Below are 23,542 nucleotides of genomic sequence, written 5' to 3'. Positions count from 1 at the left end.
AAGTTCTGTTTAGTTATTTTACCATATACTATTCCTAAATTAGAAAACAAAGACATACAGAAGTGATGATATTCCATCTTCGGGTGTAAAATACAAATGTATTTAGTACAGACCCTGTTGAAGATTAGATCTGGATGTCTGAATGATTTCTGATCTGAAAATGTTATTAAAACAATGATCCATTTTATCGATCATATATATCGAATTACATGGTGTGGGAGTCTTCATTTACATCCTGTAAAAGTAGGAATTACATGACCAAGTCCTTTCAACTTAAGATAAGGTCTATTTTTATAAAAGAGAGAAAACTAACAGGTCTTAATTAAGAAAACATTTATACAAAGTGATCATTTAGTGTTGTTTTGCATTTTTTCAATGCAGCGTATTGAATCCATTGCAAGACTTTTTAAGCAGGTCGCTAGAGTTTGCAGTTTCTCCATCCATAATCTGAAGCCATCTCTGCTGAAGACGATCTAGGATACCGTCATCATCCCTGTATAATTTCATCTGTCAGATCAGATAACAACGCAAATACGAAATTTTCATGGATTTCTAAGAAAGATGAACTTACCTTAATGGTACAAGTGTTGGAGGATACTGCAAATGTAGACGAGGACCCTCATCGAAACCTTCGCATATAATTTCCCCTCTGTCATCTTTATAGCAAATTATACCTGTTGAATGATCTTCAAAAACCTGTAGTCCCAGTCAAATAATGTATCAAATCATTATATGCTATAAACCATGGATCAAGGAGTGGAAGGATAAAATGAGAAAGAAGAGAAAGGAGAAAGGAGAAAGAAATCGAACCTGGTCTTTTATGGAGGATCTGATCTGAAGTTTTGTTGCTTTCTTGACAGGAAGCAGAGATTTCCTAAGCCTTACCATTCCAAAAGCAGGCTGTTTGAGAGAAGAAGCAGATTGGTGAATTGCGAAATGGGGTGAAAAGGAGCCATTTATGGCTGCCATTGATTCTTTACTTAGATCAGAAAAGAGAAGCACAACAGCAAGATGAAACAGTAGAGGCAGAAGCAGCAGAAATGGAAGTATAAGAATGTTACTCAGAAGTGGGGTCTTTTATATTAGAAAACAAGGAACATCAGAAGTTCTAAGTTGAGGCAAATGCAATTCTTAAACTAATTTAATATAAGGTGTAATCTTATATTAAGAACGCATTATGATGAAGGAATCATTAATATAATGTCTAATCATAGTCCATTATGTAGAGTAAGAGGGCCCCACATAGCTTATCTTCTAACTGTTGCTGTTTGTGCAGACGAAGTCATTTCATTAGTCGGAGAAGCCACATATTGTCTTCAATCAATTGGCCTAAGCTCCTCTCAAATATGTTTGAAAAAAAATGTACTGCTGGTAGCTTTACAGTTTATCTTATCTGATCTGTATATTCTATTCATGTCAACTTTTGGCCACATCTCTAACTCTAGTATGAGATAGATTACCTATAAACAAAAAAACAGAAAGCCACAATCATCGTCACAACCACCACCCTAATGAACATCCACCACAAGCAAAGTCAAAGGAGAGGGAAAACTACTACATGGACTCAGGAGTACCTAAACGATGTTCCCATTGGTGCATATCGCGCATGTCATGCACGTGCCTGCCAGGGGGCACCGGATGTGTACAGATTCAACTAATCTCTAATATTAAACTGATCATAGTGTTGTAAAATAATTGAAAAAGAAGAAAAAATAAATATTAAGCTCATTAACTAATTACAAGATGAAGCTGGAACAACTTGACATACATTAAACATAGCTGATCATCAATAATTGAATGAAATCTCTCCCTTAAACAAATTGGCATCACGTTAGTTATGAAAAGTCATTCATCTTAAATTGATAATCAGATTCATAAGTGAATGATCCTGGAAATATTTTAGCTACAGCGTGTTAATAAATTAGTAGTACGATAAGGTGTGTGTTGGGGTTCATGAAACAGCAATCAGATTTAATACCAATATGTAATGGTAAACAAGGAAATTCTGGTATCTAATTATTTGAGACAAAGCCAATTAATGGTTTTGTTTCTTCCCCTAAAAATCAAATTAGTGTGGGGACCATGACAAAGGAAAGGTTTTTGATTGTAAGATATCGATTTCTAGTCTCAGTATGCTTTAATTTTAGGTGTTTAAAATTACTGATAATAGAAATAATAAGATAATATGATTAAAATCGTTACTAAAATCGTCAACGTATGACATATTATCCCTAACAAAACTAGACACATAGAAAAATAGCATTATTTGAAATTGATATATGGCAAATTATAATTGAACCTAACATCACAAGATAATTGACAACAAGAAATATCAGGGATTTTAGAGCAAAAGTGGTGAAATTCTCTCTTTTTCTGTTTTGTTTGTGAGAAGAAGGGGATGAATTGGGATCATGATATTTGAGAGCGTGATACTTCAGTCTGTGTTACCGTTAAATCTAATCAGTGTCATCAGTAGGATGATGTTGTGTAATAGTACAGCAGCAGATTAGACAATTGACAAAGGAATCATCTTCAACGTGTCGCATATTTTCATTCAATCCCATTTATTATAACTACGTCAACCATCCAATCCTTATCATTCACAACATCTACAATTACTTTATGTTAGATTTCCTTATCATGCTTATCCAGGACTATATTTGTATAGAATAAGTCAAATATTTTACAGGAACCAATTATAGACTATATGTGTTAAAACTAAGATAGAAATTCTTTCAGAAGGTCAATTTGGCCTCATCAAACTCTTATATAGTTTATTTTTGGGGGACGCGAAACTCTTATATAGTAATACATTATTTAGTAAAGCACAAAAGCTTATTTGAGACCAGTCTCACAAGTACTAGTCTTGGGGACTTGGGGTGCCTTGTTATGGCTAAAGGGTGACTTATTATATCACGTACGATTGACTTTTTTACGTCGCTGAAAGGATGACTAAGATTCTTGAGGGACTTTTGTTATTTTTATTGAGGGGTGGCTTGCTGTATGTCTCACCCAAGAGGCCAAGACCAACGAGACTTCTTTGAGTCACAAGACACAAGATGATAATCTGGGTAGTCAAAGATGCTGATAGAATGGGTTAGGGCTAGATTTTTTTTTTATTCCATCAATAAGCTAATAAGCAGCGAGTCTAGAAATATTTAAGGTGAAGAAGAGGAAGTAGTAGATAAGCCTTTCTAAGTGTCTGTAACAGTAAACTGAAAATCTTAGACCAAATGTGTAGGAGTGCAACACAAAATGACCAGCATTCTCAATTCCTCTAGTCACCAGACCCAAAAGAGCTACTAGATGATTTGTACATTAATAAAAGCAGGTTAAGGGAGGAGTGGCAAACCCCATCATACTGTGACTGCAATTGCAGTAGATGAGCATTTGCAAAATCAAGACATGAATCTTCTTTTCTTATAGTTCAGTGACAATAACAATAGTAGTTACCTTGGCTGTCTTTGCTGTTACTAATCCACCAGACCAACAAGTATTGCCAGAAAGATTCAGGGAAAATACAGGCTTGTCTCCAAGCACCAAGAACTTCCTGCAACAAGCACACTTTTATGAGATCACGGTAAAATTCAGGGCATCAACCTCTAATTATTCGCAACTCCAAAGATGGGTGAAGTTATGGAGACCAGACTTCGTGCACAATGCGTCATTACTAACTCATGTAATAATCTAAGTTAAAAAATTTCTGAAGGTGTCAAGACTTTCTGCTGTTTTTCTTTTTAACATATTAAGTTGCATTGTTGCAAAGTAGATAAACTCTATGCACTACATATATATTTCTTACAAGTTCCAAAACGGACAAAGATAACTCTTCTAGGGAAAAAAAAATTATGAAAATTAACGTAACCAACAAAGAATAGCAATCTCAGAAAGCAACAACCAGTCACAGATACACAACACTGCCTCTAAAAAACCATTGCCCAAAAAAAAAAAAAAAAAAAAAAAAAAAAAAAAAAAAAAAAAAGAGAGAGAGAGAGAGAACCTTCTGAAAGATTGCATATTCATATTACATCCACTTTTTTTTTTAATGAAATCCAGTGACTTTAGCTATCCATAATGATTCCTCAGAACTAAGTTAGACAGCTTAAACTAGCATGATAGCAGAACACAGTATATAATTTCTGTTCAATGTTTCATCAAGGCACATAAGAAATCTGAACATTTAACCAACATAAAAATGAAAAGTTAGAGGAAGAAAAAGAAGGCAAAAACCTCAATTGAATTAAATTTCCCAAACTGAGAGAATCTTTTAATATGAAATAAAGCCGGTTCCTGCCCAGGCCATTATGAAATCACCATCACCATCTGAAGATGAAGTTACACCTTGGAGCTTTCCTCAAGGCTACAGTGTTTGTTCTAGCCAAATCATTTCTCTTCAATGTTCACCTCATCTTGCCGAAACCTGGATGCACACAAATCGATAAAATTCATTAGTGTATCCATATATCTCCACAGAAGTAAAAAGTGATGAGATGAACAAGATGGCCACTAGCCAATCGTGATATTTGTTCACCTTCATGTTTATTTGCATACAAATACTCTCAAACAAGTATCATCGTATGTATAGAGAATGACAGCGGCAAGAATTAATTTCAGTGAGGTATACACAGTATACCTGCCATTGCTGCTGCTTAATTACATCAATTCATAGTTCATTAATTCTAACAATCATATATTTCTAGATCCCTGAAAAACATAGATATTCATCCAAAGCTCTAAGATGCCTGTGAAACTAGTGTGAAACTAGTCAGTAACTTAGCTGTGTCTCAATCAAGGGTTCAACAGAGGCAGTTGATAACACTTAAATATGACTTTATTCAGGCACATCACCAACTTATACCGGGAATCTTTTCAGTGCATCTAGTCCTCATTACATCTCTAACTTCTGTCGATCCATCCCAGTCACCTGCAGTAGCAAATATTCCAGATAGTTGCACATAAGCACTTGAATTTTCAGGATCAAGATGAATCATTAGCTCTGCAACCTCTATGCCCAGGTTCTTGTTACCATGGAACACACACCCTCTCAGAATTGAAGACAGCATACTAGCATCCGCCTTAAATGGCATTTGCCTAATTAGAGATGTTGCCTCTTCAAGACAACCAGCTCGAGCCAATAGATCAACCATGCATGAGTAATGCTCATATTCAGGTTCTATGTTATATTCAGATTTCATCATATAAAACCACTTCCTGGCCTCCTCAATCAATCCACAGTGACTGAAAGCAGATAGAAGTACAGTAAAAGTAACAACATTGGGCTGAACTACAGCATGTCTCATGGAAGCAAACAAATCTAAAACCTCCATTGCTTGACCATTTGTAGCATACCCTGTTAACATTGAATTCCAAGAAGCTTCATCAAATTTGACCATTTCATCAAATAACTTCCGACCAAAGTTAATGAAACCACACTTGTAATAAAAATCAACGAGTGAGGTACAGACAATCAAGTCAGCTTCTAAGCCAACAACAGTAGCTCTTGCAAAAACCTGCTCACCAAATCTAAGTGAACTGATGCTAGCGCAGGAGCTGATCACACTTGCAAAACTGTATTTGTCCATTCGAACTTCAAGCATATTCATCTTAAAGAAAAGATCTAAAGCTGAAAGGGGACAACTATTTTGACTAAAAGCTGCTAACATTGAATTCCAAGAGATCAAGGATTTATCATGCATACTGTCAAAGATCTGCTTGGCATCTTGCAATCTTCCACAGTTAGAGTAGACATTGATCATAGAATTAAGAAGGACAGTATCATGAAGTTCAAGCTCATCAAAGAATTTACAAGCATTACTTGGATTTCCAGACTTGGAATACATATCAATAAGGGAACAAGCAACAACAACATCCGTAGAGACCCCAACTTTGCAAGCATGATTGTGTAATTGTCTACCATATTCATGAGAACCACCAATACTCGAGCAAGCATTCAAAACATTAGCAAAAGTAGAGCAGTCTGGCTTATATTCCTTATTCCTCATCATGTTGAATAAAGCCAAGGCCTCTATAGGTTGATCATTAGCAACATAACCAGAAATCAACGAATTCCAAACCACGACACAAGGATTAGCTATACTGTCAAAAGTTCTTCTAGCATCATCCATCTTACCCACACTTGCATATCCTGTAATCAAAGCAGAAAGCGAAAAGTAATCAGCTTCTTTTGTCAACTTAAAGACATGTTTGGCATTGTCTAATGCACCACACTTGCTATACAAATTAACAATAGAGCTTCCTAAAACCGTATCGAATTCCACTCCATCAATAATTATCCTAGTATGTATTTGCTTCCCACAACCAAGAGCCATCATATCAGTACAAGCACCAACCATTGATGCCAAAACAAAAGGATCTCTCTTCCTTGATTCAGCACCATCAAAGTTCATATATTTGAACAACCTCAAAGCTTCTGTAGGACACCCACGACGAGCATACCCATGAAGCATCGAATTCCAAGCAATACCATTCTTTCTAGGCATCTCATTAAACACCATCCTAGCTAAACCCAATTCGCCCGATTTCACACATCCAGAAATAACAACATTCCATGAAAAATCATCCCTAAAAGGCATAGAATTGAAAACCTCTAATGATTTACTTACCTCCCCTGACTTCATAAATCCCTCAATAAGGGTGTTCCATGAGAAGCAGTTTCTCTGGGGCATTTCATCGAACACCTTAGCTGCATCACTCATAATACCACATTTTGCATAAACCTGAATAAGACGATTTCCGATGCTTAAAACGGAATTAAGGATACCCCTTTTGAGGAAAAGGAGATGAATCTGCTTAACTTGATTAATGGAGTTATGGCGGCCATTGTAGGACTGTAATTGCTGTATATAATAGCGCAGGTCATAGTCCATGATTATGCATCAAAACACTTAAAACACCCAGAAAATTCTTTCTCTTTTTTCTCCCTTTTCTCTCTTACTTTGTCAGATTGTTGAGAGTTGATAATGGGGATAGAGCTTCTTCAATTATTTGGCGCCCATTTTCAACAAGTTCTTCTCTTCATTAACAGTAAAGCATCTACAGTACAGAAAAAATGAAATTCACAAGGTTTGAGTTTATCCCCGTACTCAGACTCAACTTCATGATGTGTCACATCAGCTTTTCACTAACTTTTAATTAGTTTTTATATTATTCAGACTTACACAAGACTCTTTTTATTTTCACACGTTATCCCAAGACTCACTCTAGGCTCACTTACCCTCCTAAATACTAACATTAATTATTCAACAACTTGTGTTGAGTTAACAATATATTATTGGCCATGCAAAGTTTTTCAGCTTATTGCCCCCACATGCATAGTCTTAAAATGGGTTTTCATCTCCCAAACCGCATGCAAGACTCATGATAGTCTTTTATGACATTATTGCCAAAGTCTTGCATAAGACTCTTCTTGAAACTCCGCTTCAGACTTACGATAAAGACACCCTAATGTCGTAAGAGCTAGGCACAAACTGGGTCGTGCAAGTCCACATGCCGTGTCAGTGGGCCATGCTTGAAACGAGCTTGCATGATTTGTATCGATTTTCCATATAAAAAGCCCATGATTAAGTTGTTTTTTTAACACAAGTTAAAAAGCCTATGATTAAGTTTTTTTAACACAAGTTAAAAAGCCCATAATTAAGTTGTTTTTTAACACAAGTTAAAAAGTCTATGATTAAGTTTTTTTTAACAGAAGTTAAAAAGCCCATGATTAAGTTATTTTTGACTATGTACACCACTTAACTTTAAGGCAATACATTAAAATATTGTTCTCGTGAATAGTAACTAGTTTAGTTGGTTAAAATTTTGAAAGATTGTATCTAAAATTCGAGATTGAGTTCGGTCTAATAGTGTTGGAGTGTAAGCTTTCCAAATAATACATGAAGTGTCCTACATTGAAAGATAAGAGAGAGTTGAACACTTAAGACTAAGGACTTAAGGTATGACTTAGAGTCTCAGACTTGTATTTGACAAATATTGAGATTATTGACCTTGTGACTCTCTTTACACTAAATTATTTCTGTCCTCTTTCTAAAGCTGAGTCGTATTACACTGCTGTATGACTTTTATAATTTATCAACTCTTACAATTTTAATCGCATCCATTTATTTGTCTTATATTCTATTTTGGATCATCCCTTATAAGTACTTCATACCTTTGTTTTTTAAGACTATAAGTGCTTCATACCTTATATCTTTATATATTTAGAAATTACATGTCCTCTTGTAAAAATTTGGTTTAAGCCTTAATAAATTACATTTTATTTATAAATAAAGCAAATAAATGAAGACCGAGAAAGTAATTTATTTCAATTAAGTTCAATCCTTGATGTGTTACCTTTGTAAACATTTTAAATTCCCAAAATATCATAATCTAAATAATTTTATTAGAAATTTCATTGAGAATCAATAAGGCAAAATCCCAAAAATGCCAAAAAGAATCATTCGAGACCCGAGATTAGTAGGTGCGTAAGTGTGAATTGAAAATTTCAGCATTTGCAATGAAATCATCAACCACCTTAAGCAGAGAGTAAACATTGAAGCCATTAAAAATTGCAAATCAAATTCCATCCAGATTCACCAGATCACTGCTTCCCAATCTTTTAAATTCCACATAATTCACCAAAACATCATGCTCTAAAGGTGTTTGTCAAAATGCCCAAGAGAACATATCACTGGTAAGTGGTAAGCCATAAAAACTTCGTACACGAATGACGAATCTATATACTGCTAACAGTACACGTATTTGTTGAACATGTCACCTACGCCTCTCTACCACTGTATTTTGTATTTTGCATTACAAATTCCCTAGACTATGCAAATGAATGAATTGATTAGTGAATGTCACTCATATAGTCATATGTGCCCATATGCTGCTCATCATTTCATATTTTATGCAATATACTAGTAATACTTGTATAATTAATCGCACCCGTGGTGGGGAAATATGATACTTCGAATAAGATTGTCTCACATAGTTTATTTTGATGTAGGATATATTATTTGGTAGATATCTTGAATCTATATCATTGTAGGATTGAGTGGGAATATTTGTCAAGGCTAGGTAATGTGTTTAACTTGTGTAATCGTTTTATCCCTTAATGTTTGTCTTACAATTTGTTCATTTAAGTTTGATTCATAATAAGAATAATCACTCACATATATTCCGTAAATTTAGTCTCACCATTTTTTGTTTCTCATCTACTCCTCTCAAATAAAACTTAGAAATGTACGAAGTAATTGCAATCTAATGGGTCAAACAAAAGGAAATGGGAGGATATGAGTGATATGACAATGTGCTAGAGTAGGGAAAGAGGATATAGGCCATGCTAATAGGAGAAGGCTACAACAAAGACGTAGGATTTATGGCATGGTCCAACCTTACTCATGACAAGGAGATCTTGTATAGTTTCGGCCTGCCCTTGTGACGAAGTTTTATTTGTCATTTGTGTGATTAAATTTTAACCATAGAATGAAGGTGAATTTTGCTATGTTGTAGTGCTATATTTGACTCGTTGTATAATTGCTTAACATGAAGTACTAGATTTCCTACATAACATTACATCCTACTCCGTAAGAGGTTAAGATGGTATAGATCGAAGGTAATTATAAATCCCGAGAGTTAATACTGTATTTTCGGAAGTGTATTTTCGAGGACATATGGATTATGGAGTAGTTTAGAAGCATAAAAGAACATTTTGGGCAGATGGGAAAATGGAGAGTCCACTTTCTTGCAAAACTCTGAGCATCTTTCACCTATGTATGATAAGGTACTCCATAGTAGAAGCAAAATTAGAGATTGCAATTGCATTAGTACAATCAATCATCATTCAAAATTAATACCATAATACAAGTATAAACAATGTTCCCTCAAAAGAGTAAACAAATCATTAATACAATATAAAATCATTTAATAAGTACAATTTCAAGAAGTACACTCTTTTCTTCATCCTTTGTCATTACTCATGGGTTACTTTTCCCTCTTTCCAAAGTACCCTATTCTTTTCATAAAACACACATTTATGATATGATTAACATTTACCTAAACTATTTTTATCTATATCTCCTAATCTTCCTTCCCTTTCTCTCTCTATTGACTGTCATGCACAAACCAAAGGACTAATATTTCACTGTTACATTGTTTTGGGCAAGAGAAGCCAGAAAGAAAGAGGTGGTCCAATTATTACTACTATAGGAAAGATAAAAGCCCATTTTATAAGAAGAAACACATCATTCTACTGCATCACTGAACTACTCTCATCACTTCATCAGTATTTCTTTGGGTGGTCAAATACCTCCCTAGTCCCACAACAAGGACCTAGTTCGCTAAGCTGGGCCGGGTTGTCCCGTGTGAGGTTTTAATCGACCCCGTAAGACACTTCTTCTTAAATACTCCATAGGGAGTATAATACAAGTATAGAGTATTATTCATTGTTACTACCATTTTCATCTCCAAAGAATCATAACAAAAAAAATGGATCTCACAACCCCAAAATACTATAAGCCCACACCTATATTTGCACCATCCCAAATGGTAAGAAAAACCAACTTAAACTCAAATGTTTGTTCTTTTCTGATTTTACCTCATTGTTTACTATTACTTTCAAAATCATTTGTTTTTCACTCATGATTTTACTCAAGTTAGTCTGAAAAAGTTCAATTTTTTTTTCAATGCAGGAATCAGAAGGAAAAACAAAGACAAACCCATTTGCAGAAGCATTATTAAACAGTAATAATAATGCAGTAGACCCAATTTGCAAGCTTAATCTGAAAGAAACATCAGATTTTGTAAAGTCATTACCAATGAATACTAGCAATGGAACTCAATCAGCTCAAAGAAGAAGAGATTACATTATTGGGAATTCAATGCCAAGAAAGATGGAGGCACCTTCAACACCAGGAAGACCTATTTTTAGTTTCAGTATTGCAAGAAAAAGTGTTCCTTCTAAGTGGGATGATGCTGAAAAATGGCTTTTCAATGGCGGTAGCGGAGGTGGTTCTTGCCATGAATCCCCTGCTCATCATGCTTTCAATACTCATAATAATCAGAATCATAATCTTCATAGCAATCATAGTAATAACATGATTATGAAGCAAAATGAGGTGGGTTCAAATTCAAAGGCAATATTAAATGAAATAATTGCAGAAAAATTCAGGGTAATTGAGGAAGAAAAGATTACAAAAGAGACAGTGCCAAAGTTTATTAATTGTTCTGCTTCTGCTGCTGCTACTTCGATGGAGGACCACCATTATTATCAGAAGCAACAACAACAACAACAACAGCAATTGAGTTCAGCTATCACTTTCAATGGGGTCATAATTCCTGCTGATTTGCCTCTAAAAGGTATGCCATTTTTCTTTAGTTTGAGCTTTTTGGCTACTTTTAAACTATTATTATTTCCCTCCCTTTTTATTAAATCACTTTTTGGGTTCCATTATAGTTGCTTCATAACTGAAACACCCATTTTTCAGAATTCAGGGAACTTTTCTTGCTGATTAAAAGAAATTTTTGTAGAATTTGATGATTCTGCTCAATTTCTGATGGATTATGTTACTAAATTTGTTTGTCTTAATATTGATCTTGTTATTTGTTCTTGTTTTCTTCCTAAGAAACAAATTTGGATCAAATGTTGTCATGAAATTGAACATGCAGATTAATTTACATGAGATGAAGTTATTAGTCCCAATTTTTATTGTTCATAATTCAAATTTGTAAAAAAGGAAGGATTTTTCTTGTAAGTTCAACATTAATCTGCAATAAAATTATGATTTTGTAAATATTTTAATCCCCATTTCTGATACATTGATTTTGCTGTTGGTTTTTCAATTTATTTGTTGATAGTTTTGACAACAAAACTGTTGTAAAAAAAAATGCAGACAAATTTACAGATGAAATGAGTCCTTATATCACCAATTTCAAGTACTCAGAGCCTACACAAGAGGCATTTTTGTTCAAAAGTCACAAACTTGACAATAATAAGGCTATGACAGATGCATGTACAGAAGTGATCCCATATCAGGAGGTGAAACACAGAGATTTTGGCACTGAAATGACTCCTTTAGGTAGCTCCACAACCTCAAGGTGTCCCACACCCTTCAAGAGCACCTCGCCCATCCGGCACAATACTCCGGCTAGCCGTTCCGGTCCACTAGCATTGATGGACCAACCCACCAGCACAATTAATATGGCTCAACTACAAGAGTGCCACCTTGCCAAGCTCCAAATTGGGTCAGCCCAATTCGATTCAGTTACGACTAATTGGAGTACCAAAGAAGAAGAGGAAGAGGAGATATCCAAGAGCTTAAGGCATTTTGAAATTGGGAGGAGGAGTGTTTCTGTTTCTGAATCCAGAGCATGTGCTTGGGAAGAAGAGGAAAAGACTAAATTCTGTCTTAGGTGAGTTAAACTAATTAAATTAAGGAGTAACAGTGTTGATTTTAAATTGATTTATTACTATTGTTTATTGAAATTGGATGAATTGGGTTTTGTAAGGTACCAAAGAGAAGAGGCCAAAATTCAAGCATGGTTAAATCTTCAAAATGCCAAAGCAGAAGCTCAATCGAGGAAATTAGAGGTACTATTACTACTATTCTTAATCTTTTGTCCCTTAATCTGTGGCATTGTTTTTGTTTTAAGCTGAAACTTGAAAGGGTCTTCCTTGTATCAAGAGATATTCCTATAACACTCTTAAAGCACCCCAGAATTACTAGAAGTTCAATATTTGTTGTTATACATCTGTTATCCATCAATTAGAAAAAAATAGGTTTGAACCAAGGTCTTAAATAATACAGAATACAAAGTACTTTACTTTCAGTTAGAGCATATAAAAGTCTGTATATATATATGCATTCATGCAATTTGTTAGGAGACTGGTTTATGCCTGTTACTGGAGTAATTTTCTGAAAGAAGTCGCATAGGTGACTAAAATGCTGGCCGTTTAGAGTTTTTAACAAACAAATACCCATGTGAATTACAATTGCAATGCCCGGTCCTAAGTCATGGGATCGGGAAAGAATGACAGATACATAAAGCAATGGCTCGTCATCTTGTCTATTGCTTCGAGTTTGTTGTTTAGCGCCATAAATTAGCTCTTAAAACTAGGAGATTATTTAAAATACTGTAAGTTTAAGTGTAGCTTTGTGTGAGTGCTAATAAACAAACACCAAATCCCAAGTGTTAGTTAAGTTGCTGTATTATTTTGACTGTGATTTAGTTTGAAGACTGTGTTTTAAGGTGTTTTTTTTTTTTTTTTTTAATTTTATAGAGCATGCATTATCCATCTCGAGCCAAGCGTAGCATGCAAACAATATCCTTCCTCAAAAAAAAAATTCTCATCCTTTTTAAAACTGGTTTCTTACCTGCTTTTTCTTTCTAAGTACCTTCCAAAATCCAACTATACTTTACATTAAATTGGTCCTTCAAAAACATACTTTAAGTCTAAGCAATAGAAGAAGTTATGCAACTATGAATACTTTAACTTGAGACCTTCCATGTAAAGAGTCTAAAGACAGCTGTTTTTATATTGTAAGTTGTGTACTCCCATGTGAGGTAGTTCTTGTATCGATTGAATATAAATACTACTACGTGTATGGAGGATTTTGTTATTGAAAATAAAAAGCTCGAATTATCAAACACAAGTGTTTAAAAATAGAAATTTAGAAGACATGTTTTGACCATTTTTACTATTCTAGGAGTGAAAAAGAACCTATATATCCTGCTTGTGAATCATTTGAGTTTGGCTTGATCTAAGCTTGACTTTCACTCGACTAAAAAACTTGTTATTAGACTCATATATGAGCAGTGACTTAAATAAAGAAAATAATTTACGACTTGTGACTTGACTATTAAATTTGAAAATACTCGTGTTGAGACTCTCAAAACATTAGCAAGGATTAGAAATTGGAATATGGTAGCTTGAAAGTTTTTCTATTGATCAGAGCACATTATTTGATCTTGATTTGCTTGAGCTCAAGTTGAGCTTAGCTTTATGTTTTTGAGCTCAACAAGTTTGAGTACAAGTCTAGGTTGCTTAGAGCCGAGCTGAGCTACCCCAAACTTGAGCTCTTTGGCTCGCTATCACGACTACTATGAATTATCTGGCCAAAACCCTATTGATTGTTTTCTAGTCAATAGTCATATCTCAAAACATATTACAACACATTAGTAAATTAATATTCCCTCTCTTAGCTTATGCATGGTATTAAATCTGCTTTTACTCCTTAATTGTCTACTTTATATTCATGAAACATGTTTGAATGGCAACAAATAAACAGGTGAAAATACAGAAGATGAGGTCAGATTTAGAAGAGAAATTGATGAGAAGAAGGGCAATAGTTCATCGAAAAGCCGAGGAATGGAGAGTAGCTGCCCAGCTTGAGCACTCTGAGCAAACAAGGAAAGCCAGTGAACGAGCCCAGAAGCTGATATTGAGCCACCACCACCATAATTCCCATCTCTCTCCACACATTGTATCATGTGGCTGCTTCCCTTGTACTTCTAATTAGTAGTCATTATATAATAATGACCAACATTCATAAAAAAAAAATGAAATTTTTTAGTATACTTACATTATTACTACTCCGTATATGTCTAAATGTCTTTCCCTACTATAATCTCTTTTTTTTTTTGGTGAGGACTTTAACAACGTAATAAGGTTAAAAGATAAATTTCTTACCAATTTTACCAAGCTTGACTTGGTTTCCCAACAATTAATAATTGTCACATTTAGGTACATTATTGCGATTTGCGAAAATCTAGACCATATACCAAAGAATTTTAGTATCCATAAATTTAATTTACTACGGATACGTATAAAAGTAGCACATCAAGCTAGTGCGGAGTAGTTAATCATAGGATATTTGTATTTGACAATTTAGTGCAACTAGGCGCATAACTGCTATTTGTTTATGATTCATATAGGAGGTTAACCGGTAAATTCACTTAATTTTTGTGATTTTTTATTGATACAATGGTATTTTTAATGTACTATTATACTTACAGTGGTATATTTAATGTACTATTATATATGTATTTTATACTACTAGAGTATAAGTTGTTTTAGTAGTACTATTTATAGCCATTATAGGTAACAGTGGTACAATATTTGTACCACTAGGAAAAAAAATAAATAAATAAAAAGAAAATCACCACTCTTTTGTCTTATAGCTCAGCTATGCGCCAATACTTAACCTTGACAGTATTAGCAAAAATAGTAAGTATAACTATTGTTCTAGGAAATCAGACCGGAATAAAATTAGTAATTGTCACAAATCGTTTTTACGTAATATCAGGTTCAAAAACTCACAACATGATTCTTACCAATTCCTAGCTTCTAGCAACTGTTTGGGGGATCCGTGAGAACCTACTACTTTAGGAGCCTGATATTAAAATTTTGGGATAATATAATAGTCAAAGTTACATCAGTATTACAGACTTTGTTAGCCTGAAAATCAGCTGATAGAGTACGTCACCGTTTCAGATGTCATGGAATCAAAAGAACAATGTTCTTTGGAACAATTTAATTTAAGGAGTAATCTGCATGGAAAGAAAAAAAATGTGAGAAATTGATAAATTTAAGAGATCATACTCAAGGCGCATGCATGCATCATACTCCCGAAAAAACAAGGGGTTGTTAAACAACACTCCTATTTTACTAGGCACTGCTCGCATTTTTAATATGAATTTCCATATTTACCCCTCGTAAATAAATACTCACGACACTCATTTGTGAAATCACAACTCTCTCATAAAAAAATAAAAAAAAAACCTTAACCCACCATCGACAGCCACCAGGGAGGCGAGCAGAAATCTGGGCAGAAGTTCGGCGATGGCAGACTCACGGCGAATCCAGGTGACCTACGGAGGTCGAGGCGGTGGCACCGGAGGCGAGTAGGTACGATCGATGTTCCCCTTGAAAATCGCAAAAAAAAAAAAAATTAAAGCTGGAATCCGCCTGAAAATTCCGGACAAACCAAGCTGGATCCGAAATTTTTAGGCGGATCTACCCATCCGCCTTAAATTTCCGAATGTTCGAGGTGGATCCGCCTGAAATATCCAGATCCTCCTTGGTTCATCCGGATATTTTAGGCGGAAATCCTGTGAGCTTTTTTTTTTAAAAAAAAAAGTGATTATTATTATTATTATTATTATTATTATTATTATTATTATTATTATTATATTATTATTATTATTGTTGTTGTTGTTGATTTTTTTTTTTTTTTTGTGGGACAGGATTGTTGTTGTTGTTGCGAAATATGTGGTTTATAATAATAATAATAATAATAATAATAATAATAATAATAATAATAATAATATTATTATTATTATTATTATTATTATTATTATTATTATTATTATTATTATTATTATTATTATTATTATTATTATTATTATTATTATTATTATCGTCCTTATTATTATTAATAATGTTGTTGGTGGTGGTGTTATTCTGAAATAATTTTTTTTGAATATTAATATCGGCTGTTCAACTTTAATCAAATAATTATATTTGTAATTATTACTGAGATTTGATTTTGTTCTTATTTAATGTAGATTGAGGGTTCGGGTGCTCGTCATGCAATATCACGACGTTTGAATGCGTCTGTTAAGAGGGAGTCATGTCGTTTAGGTTAATTACGAGGGCACCGCTTCGTCATGAGCAGCAATATGGGTCTCCTAGTAGTTGGTCGGGAGAGCATCAGTCACAAGGGAACCGCCCAATGTACTCGTCGGGTGGACTGTCGAAGAGCCGGCAAGTCATGATGATCGGGACGAAGACTCGGACCCTCAAGATTATCATACAGTATATAGGGGTCAGTATGGGAGATTTATTAGTAGTCAAGCGAGTCAACCTACTACCAGCTCAGCAAAGACATGGTTAGTGCAGCAGCCGATGCCAGATGGTCCTGAGGATGGGACTGTTATCCCTAGGTTTGGTGGTCAAGTGGCGTCATATATATGGGGCGGGAAGGAGCGAAATGTTTTGCGCTGTTTGAGTAGAACACAGTTGTGTTCTAAATTGGTTAATTGGCGAGGTCATCTTGCACAGGAGCACCTCGAATTGATTGATGGAAGTGGTCTGTCTCACTTACCCGAGATTATGTTTAAGCGTCTCGACTGGCCGTTGATTTCTGCTTTTGTTGAGAGATGGCAGCCAGATACGAACACATTTCATATGCCATTTGGGGAGATCACGATCATGCTGCACGATGTGTACCATATTCTTAGGCTTCGTGTTGATGGTTCCATGGTTTCCACTACCCCTAGCACGGACGCCGTACGGGACGCGTGCTCGGTTACCATGGATATGACTGCAGATAAGTTGAATGAGAAGTGCGGTACTAAAACCATTTGGCAGGGTAGTGGGGTGCTGACTGAGAGGATTTTTGGTAGGACTTTGGAGGCGCAGAGGCCCTTTAGTGTCCATTGTATTGCATACATGTGGTTAGTACTAGGAGGATCGCTGTTTTTAGACAAGAGTGGTAACCGCACTCATCCTTCCTTCCTCCACGAGCTTGTTGTTGAAGGTCTTCCGATTAATGAGTACTCTTGGGGTTTAGCTACTCTAGCCTACCTGTATCGGCAATTGGGTACGACATCACGAAATGGTACTGATTCGATTGCTGGCTGTCTCACTCTTCTGCAAGCGTGGATTTACAAGTACTTTCCGTGCTTTCGGCCTCAGCAGGGTACCTTGACGAGGGAGTTTAATATCCCTCGTGCGTCTACTTAGGATGTTGGATCGGGATGCCCTAACAAGAGCATGGAGCGCCTCTTAGATTTTCATAGTAGACCGGATGAGCTGACTGACCGTGAGGTTAACTGGCTCCCGTACGGAGTTGATCCTGCACGACACGTGCCTACCACTTTATTTATTGGCTGCATCCAGTACCGTAGCATCATTGAGCCGTACATGCCTGATCGAGTGGTTCGACAACTTGGATTCGTGCTGGACATTCCAAGGAGCATTATCAGGCCTGAGAAGGCCAAGAGACCGACCAACTTGAAGATGTACTGGGTAGAATTTCGACCGAGATTACATCTGTGATGTGGACTAGGTTTGTCCCTGGTTCATCTTTCAGTGTAGTTTTAGGTACCCACACCAAACTTGGTCGTTGAGCTCATACGATCGCTCCTGGTTACATGCAGTGGCTGCATAGATTTTCTCACCCTCGTGTATCACCTGGGGTTCAGCAGCTGGGAGCTCCTACGGTCTACCTGAGAGGACTAACACGGATTATGTTAGTAGTTTTGTTTAATTATTCTATTAATCTGACTTTCAATAATTGTTATGTCTATAATATGTTGTTTTCTTATTTTCAGTGGATGAGTCGATCCATGGAGATTCACCAAAGAGCTCTTGCTGAGTATCCCAACATGTCGCGTGACTTAAGGGCAATGACTGAGCAGCTGGTAGTTGATTGGAACGCGATGATGGGGTTGTAGATTACTCTTTATTCGGATTAGTGGTTGCATTTTTAGTACTTGTCTTAATTATTTTACAGTACTCTTTATTCGGCATATAATGTAAGAACTGGACACTTTTATATTTGGTTTTGTTGGATCTTAGTTTAATAATTACTTTTATTAATCTTTATTACATAGCTACAACTGTTCAACCTTAGTAAAAGTACATAAATAAGTTCATTGCCTAATTAATGCATCCCACATGTTCCTTCTAACTTCATATTGCTGATCCCATCCATCAACACTTGGCTCGTGGTGCTCGGTCCACCAACCTGCAATTGGGGGAAGAGGTGAATCATGTGCAAGATCAAGACGGATGAAATGTGACCCACCAACTTTAGCGATCACGAACTCTCGAGTGGGTGCCCTGACCGTGCTTCGTGCCCACAACGGTAACACCATGATGCATGGGTAGTAGCAGGTTGGTACGTTCCCTATACTGAGACAAATCACCCTTGCGTTGAACCAAGTAGCAATAGGAAATAAATCCTGAACTGCTACATCCAACGTCGCATATCAACCGCCCCACCATCCCATCGAATACGTTCTATATTCAACCCAACTCTTCCAATCCCGTAAATCCTTTCGTACAACATTGGATAAGCGGCGACCTCGTTTGCTATTGTTTCCCGAGCGGTAAACCATTGTGCTTGATCACCAAAGAAGAAGTCAGCCACACAACGAAAGCCACAGTTTCCATTACCAATGACATCCTTCCATGCCGTGATGTAAGGCACTATCGGTCCTGGAAGCAAGTGCAAATACTACATTGGCTGATGTCACATTGATCTTTTGCACAAAATAAATGGTCATTTATTAGTACGCTACAAGATGAAATACGTGTAATTCACAATAGGCGTAATAAGTTTAATTTTATGACTTACCTGAGGTCGTACCTGTTTGTTGTGTACCACGTTGACTATTTCGACGGTTTACATGCTCGAAATTATAGGGATCACGCTTGGTATCATTATTCCTTCGTCGACCTCGAACATTGTGGTTTACATGTGGTTCTTCAAGGTTTGTATGATGTGGATGCAACTCCTCTTCAATGATGCGAGATACATTTCGAAGTATAGCAGGATCACTACCAATGACCTCATCAACCAGGGAACGAAAATGTGCAGCTTCCTCTGTTGAATCGTCAACGAACACGGGTATATCAACACCATCACCAATAACCAAGGTCTTCCAGAATGGATGAATTTGCCTGATATACAAGCCTGACTGTGCAACTAGCGAATCATGTATCTGGAAAGCACATGGTAAACCATGGGTCACACGCATTGCACATCCACAATGCTCATACACCTGGTAACTCAACTCCCTCATCCTTGTCGTCTCATCATCCAGAATTTTCAAACAATGTTGAGACACTTTTCCATTTATACGTGACAGTGGTAATTGTCTGTACTTCTCACCAATTTTCGATCTTGATGCCTCCAAACCATTACAAATTTCAATGATCTGATTACCAATATGACAATGTACTCGGGCCCATACGGTATCCAAAGAACCTGCCGTTGATTCAGATTATAAAAAACATTATGATTTTTATTAAAATTACTAAAAAGAAGTAAAGACAACAACTACAACATTATAACAACGAACCTATCGATGATTCAAACCACGTCTTCACTTCCGAATGTTGGCTCTCAACTCTACAATTACTCGTTTTACCAAAGTGAAGAACTTGGTTCGTTCAAAATGTCACAAATTTGATTTTATGACAAAGCCATGTTCTCTCAACGTAAGTAATCACTGCCGGATAACTTGCCCACCTAGCTTTCATTATATCTACATCAACATTATAATCCGCCTCGATTGTAGCATCCATGATACGTTTCCATTTTCCATTTTTAAAACTCGCACCAATCTTCTTTTTTTTTTTAACATATCAGTCACCCTAGCCTCCACATCTTTGTTAATGTGCCATCGACAAAGTAAATGCGACGTCCCTGGAAACACTTCTCTCAATGCCGCACAGAGGCCAAGTTCACGGTCAGACAAAAATACCGATGGTTCTTTATCATACCCAATCAACTCTCTTAATCTCTGCAAAACCCACTGATAGCTTGCCGTGCAATCGTTGCGCATGAACACATAACCAACGAGGAAATTCTGATTTGTCGGTGTTACACCTACTATCTCAAAGAACGACACCCCGTATCGATTGGTCTTGTAAGTGGAATCCATACCGATTACATGTGGATATGTGCGTAGTATGTTTACCGTGATTGGGTGCACCATAAATGCATGTTGTAGAACATCGAGTTCATCGGCCATGACCCAGTAAATATACAAACTCTGTCTTGACAAATGAAGAAATTGCTGAACAACTCTTCTGCCTTCGGACATCTCCGTTCTCTGAAGTCATTCCGGCAGTTGTAAATGTGTCTGATGTTTGGATGATCTTATAGAAATTGCTCTGCAATAGTTGCCATGATGTTACGCGGTGCAACCTTGAACTTTGTCATGTCACACACAACCTTTTTTGCACCCGGGCTCAAGCCACTGATTTTACGATAACCCTCCTGATACATAATCATTGGATGGTTATGGGTCCCAGTTTTATCATTTTTTGCACGGATCTTCCAACTGTCTGTGGTGAATTCATAATATATCTTGATGTAGAAAGGACAAGCATTAGCTTTGGTTTTTGTGTCCTTCCGTATCGCGTTCTCCAAATCTCTCGGTTTGCTCTTCCGTCCCCGATCACATTTTCAAATATCGTTACGGCCGACCATCTTTGGTTTTGTTGTAAGACGATTTAACCAAAATAAATCCTAGATTTATGGAAACAACATCCGTCCATTTAATTGCATCATCAAACGTTGGAAATAACGTGTTCGTGACGACATGACACTATAATTCACACCATCACCGCCGTCTTCAGACTCCAAATCCTTTGAAAATTAAATAAAGCACACAATATTCAATATTATTTCTTTTATTATAATATTAATAACAATATTTATAAAACAATAATAATACTAATAGAATTACTAATCACAAGTTAAATAATAATATTAATAATAAGTGTAATATATTTAAAACCTTAATCACATAAGCAAATAATAAAAAAAAAACCAACAATAATTAATATCCAAATAATTACAACATTGATCACAACAACAATAAAAATACTAATTACTCAATTAATCACAAATTAATAATAATCACAATAAAAATTATAATAATAATACAAAGATTACATTAATAAATTTGATTAATTAATCAACTAAAAAAAATTAAAAATACATTCGCCTAAAATGTCTAGAACCACCTAGGTGGATCTGTTTAAAGTTTCCGAAACCATCTAGGCAAATCCAGAAATTCTGGGCGGATGTACGGATCAGCCTTAAATTTCCGGATCTGCCTAGGTGGTTCCGGAAACTTTAAGCGGATCCACCTAGGTGTTTCCGGAAATTTTAGGCGGATGTATTTTTTCAAAAAAAAAATAAAAAAATAGTACGACGACTTACAGAATCCTCCGACGATGCCTCCGGTGTACGAACGTTGTCATCATCCATCGTCCTAAACCCATAGCTAAAGCTTAATAAAAATTTTTTTAAAATAAAAACTTGGATTTTTTGGTGATGGACCAAATGTGGTGGGGTCGGATGTAGTGGGGCCGGATGTGGTGGGGTCGGGAATTTTTTTAACAACGTGGTAGTAAGTGGAGGGGTCGGAATGATATTATAATGCAAACATATCCTATAATGGACCATTATATAGTACAACTTACACAAAGAGCAGTATCATACTTCCATGTCAAAATGGCAGCGATGCCTTTTAAAATAGGAGCGTTGTTTAGCAGTTCACAAAAAGATACTTTGTGATTTTAAAAGTGAAAGAAGAATATAAAGAGATTTTCATTCCTTCACAACATCTTACTCGTAACTAACTAAACTAATTGACATTTACTCGTAACTAACTAAACTCATTGACATTTACTCGTATATATTAGATGAATATCGTATCTTACCAAGTTACATCCACTTAATTACTCAAGATAAGAACAAGTATATACTCCAATATCAATAATTGTAGGCATAGACTATAGACATGATGTGCTATAAAGGCATAGACTACATCGTTGCACAGAGGTTATTGTGAACATTGGGAATTGCAATGTGAATGAAAAGAGAAATAAGAAAGCGATGTAACAAGCAAAGTGAAAGTAGTACAAGATTCAAGAGCTAATTTACTAACAGAATTCACCCCAAATAAATCTCAAATCTTTTAGAACAAGAGGTCATTATTTCATGAACCTTTTGTTGTTATAACGAGACAATATGCAAACAACCCCTTAGGGCCTTATACTTCATCTGTTTTTTTTACTCCGTAACTTCATCTAATTTGACTTATATATTATTCATACATGATTTTCTTACCTTTTTATCTTATACATTTATACACGGGAAAAAACAAAATCAATTAATCATAACGGGATATTGTTATTGTAATCTCATCTTGTACAAGTATTGTACATAGTAATCGAAGATATTGATAGTAAAGTTGCATTGACAAACATGATAAGGTGGAAGTAAATAAAGTCAGGAGAAAATAAATTATAAGGTAAATTGCACAAGAAAGAAAGAAAGGGATTTCATAGGTCAGGTGGTGTAAGATTTATGTTGCATAGGCAAGAAACATAAGCAGGGAACCCAAACCAAAACAAAATAATGCGTCCAAAACACACTGACATTGATTTGATTTCCACATTGAAAAGACCTAGAGATAGTAAACTGTAAAGACTAAAGAGGATACATACATAAAAGCTAATAAAGGAAAATCATCATGTTTATGTAATTACTTGCTTTCTTTATAATTTCTCTATTTAGGTTGGCTTGTTTAGACTTTTTACCAAGGAATCATAACATTGGAGATTTGGAGAAGTGGAGAGCTACTAGATTGCTAGAATCCTCCTATTCTTGTTGTCTTCTATGTAGATGGTAGAACTCATGTGCATAATTATAACGCCTAATTATAAGTTAAGTATCAGCACAACCGATAACTTGTCTCATGTTAGCTGCCTAACTACAACGCATTAACTTTT

At 35.7% G+C, this 23,542-nt stretch overlaps 4 protein-coding genes across 6 annotated transcripts; 2 read left to right on the top strand and 2 right to left on the bottom strand.

Annotated features, from left to right (window-relative positions):
- Window positions 1–133: 133 nt before the first annotated feature.
- Window positions 134–7,135, bottom strand: LOC110688026 (putative pentatricopeptide repeat-containing protein At1g77010, mitochondrial). Of its 3 annotated transcripts, none has more exons than XM_021864693.1 (6): window positions 4,231–7,135; window positions 3,454–3,550; window positions 1,243–1,460; window positions 811–900; window positions 572–696; window positions 134–493 (listed from the first exon to the last, which is right to left on the bottom strand). In XM_021864693.1, exon 1 carries the CDS (start codon window positions 6,885–6,887, stop codon window positions 4,845–4,847), a length of 2,043 nt encoding a protein of 680 aa, XP_021720385.1. In that variant the 5' UTR covers window positions 6,888–7,135; the 3' UTR covers window positions 134–493; window positions 572–696; window positions 811–900; window positions 1,243–1,460; window positions 3,454–3,550; window positions 4,231–4,844. The 3 variants fall into 3 exon arrangements, with proteins under 3 accessions (XP_021720385.1, XP_021720384.1, XP_021720383.1); XM_021864692.1 differs by lacking the exon at window positions 1,243–1,460 and having other exon boundaries at window positions 4,231–4,420; window positions 4,532–7,135; XM_021864691.1 differs by lacking the exon at window positions 1,243–1,460.
- Window positions 7,136–10,296: 3,161 nt separating this feature from the next.
- Window positions 10,297–14,613, top strand: LOC110687614. The gene is made up of 5 exons (XM_021864253.1): window positions 10,297–10,548; window positions 10,692–11,358; window positions 11,892–12,411; window positions 12,508–12,589; window positions 14,289–14,613. The coding sequence occupies exons 1-5, from the start codon at window positions 10,489–10,491 to the stop codon at window positions 14,517–14,519; spliced, it is 1,560 nt and encodes a 519-aa protein (XP_021719945.1). The 5' UTR covers window positions 10,297–10,488; the 3' UTR covers window positions 14,520–14,613.
- A 2,293-nt stretch (window positions 14,614–16,906) lies between these two features.
- Window positions 16,907–17,746, top strand: LOC110687715 (protein MAIN-LIKE 1-like). The gene has a single exon (XM_021864336.1). It carries the CDS (start codon window positions 16,907–16,909, stop codon window positions 17,744–17,746), a length of 840 nt encoding a protein of 279 aa, XP_021720028.1.
- A 1,231-nt stretch (window positions 17,747–18,977) lies between these two features.
- Window positions 18,978–20,838, bottom strand: LOC110687714. Its single transcript, XM_021864335.1, has 3 exons — window positions 20,466–20,838; window positions 19,365–19,997; window positions 18,978–19,225 (listed from the first exon to the last, which is right to left on the bottom strand). Exons 1-3 carry the CDS (start codon window positions 20,836–20,838, stop codon window positions 18,978–18,980), a joined length of 1,254 nt encoding a protein of 417 aa, XP_021720027.1.
- Window positions 20,839–23,542: the final 2,704 nt, after the last annotated feature.

Source organism: Chenopodium quinoa, unplaced genomic scaffold, assembly GCF_001683475.1.
Source record: "Chenopodium quinoa cultivar QQ74 unplaced genomic scaffold, ASM168347v1, whole genome shotgun sequence".
Taxonomy (NCBI): domain Eukaryota; kingdom Viridiplantae; phylum Streptophyta; class Magnoliopsida; order Caryophyllales; family Amaranthaceae; genus Chenopodium; species Chenopodium quinoa.
Note: the sequence above shows the minus strand (reverse complement) of the source record. Positions and strands in the feature narration are given on the sequence as shown.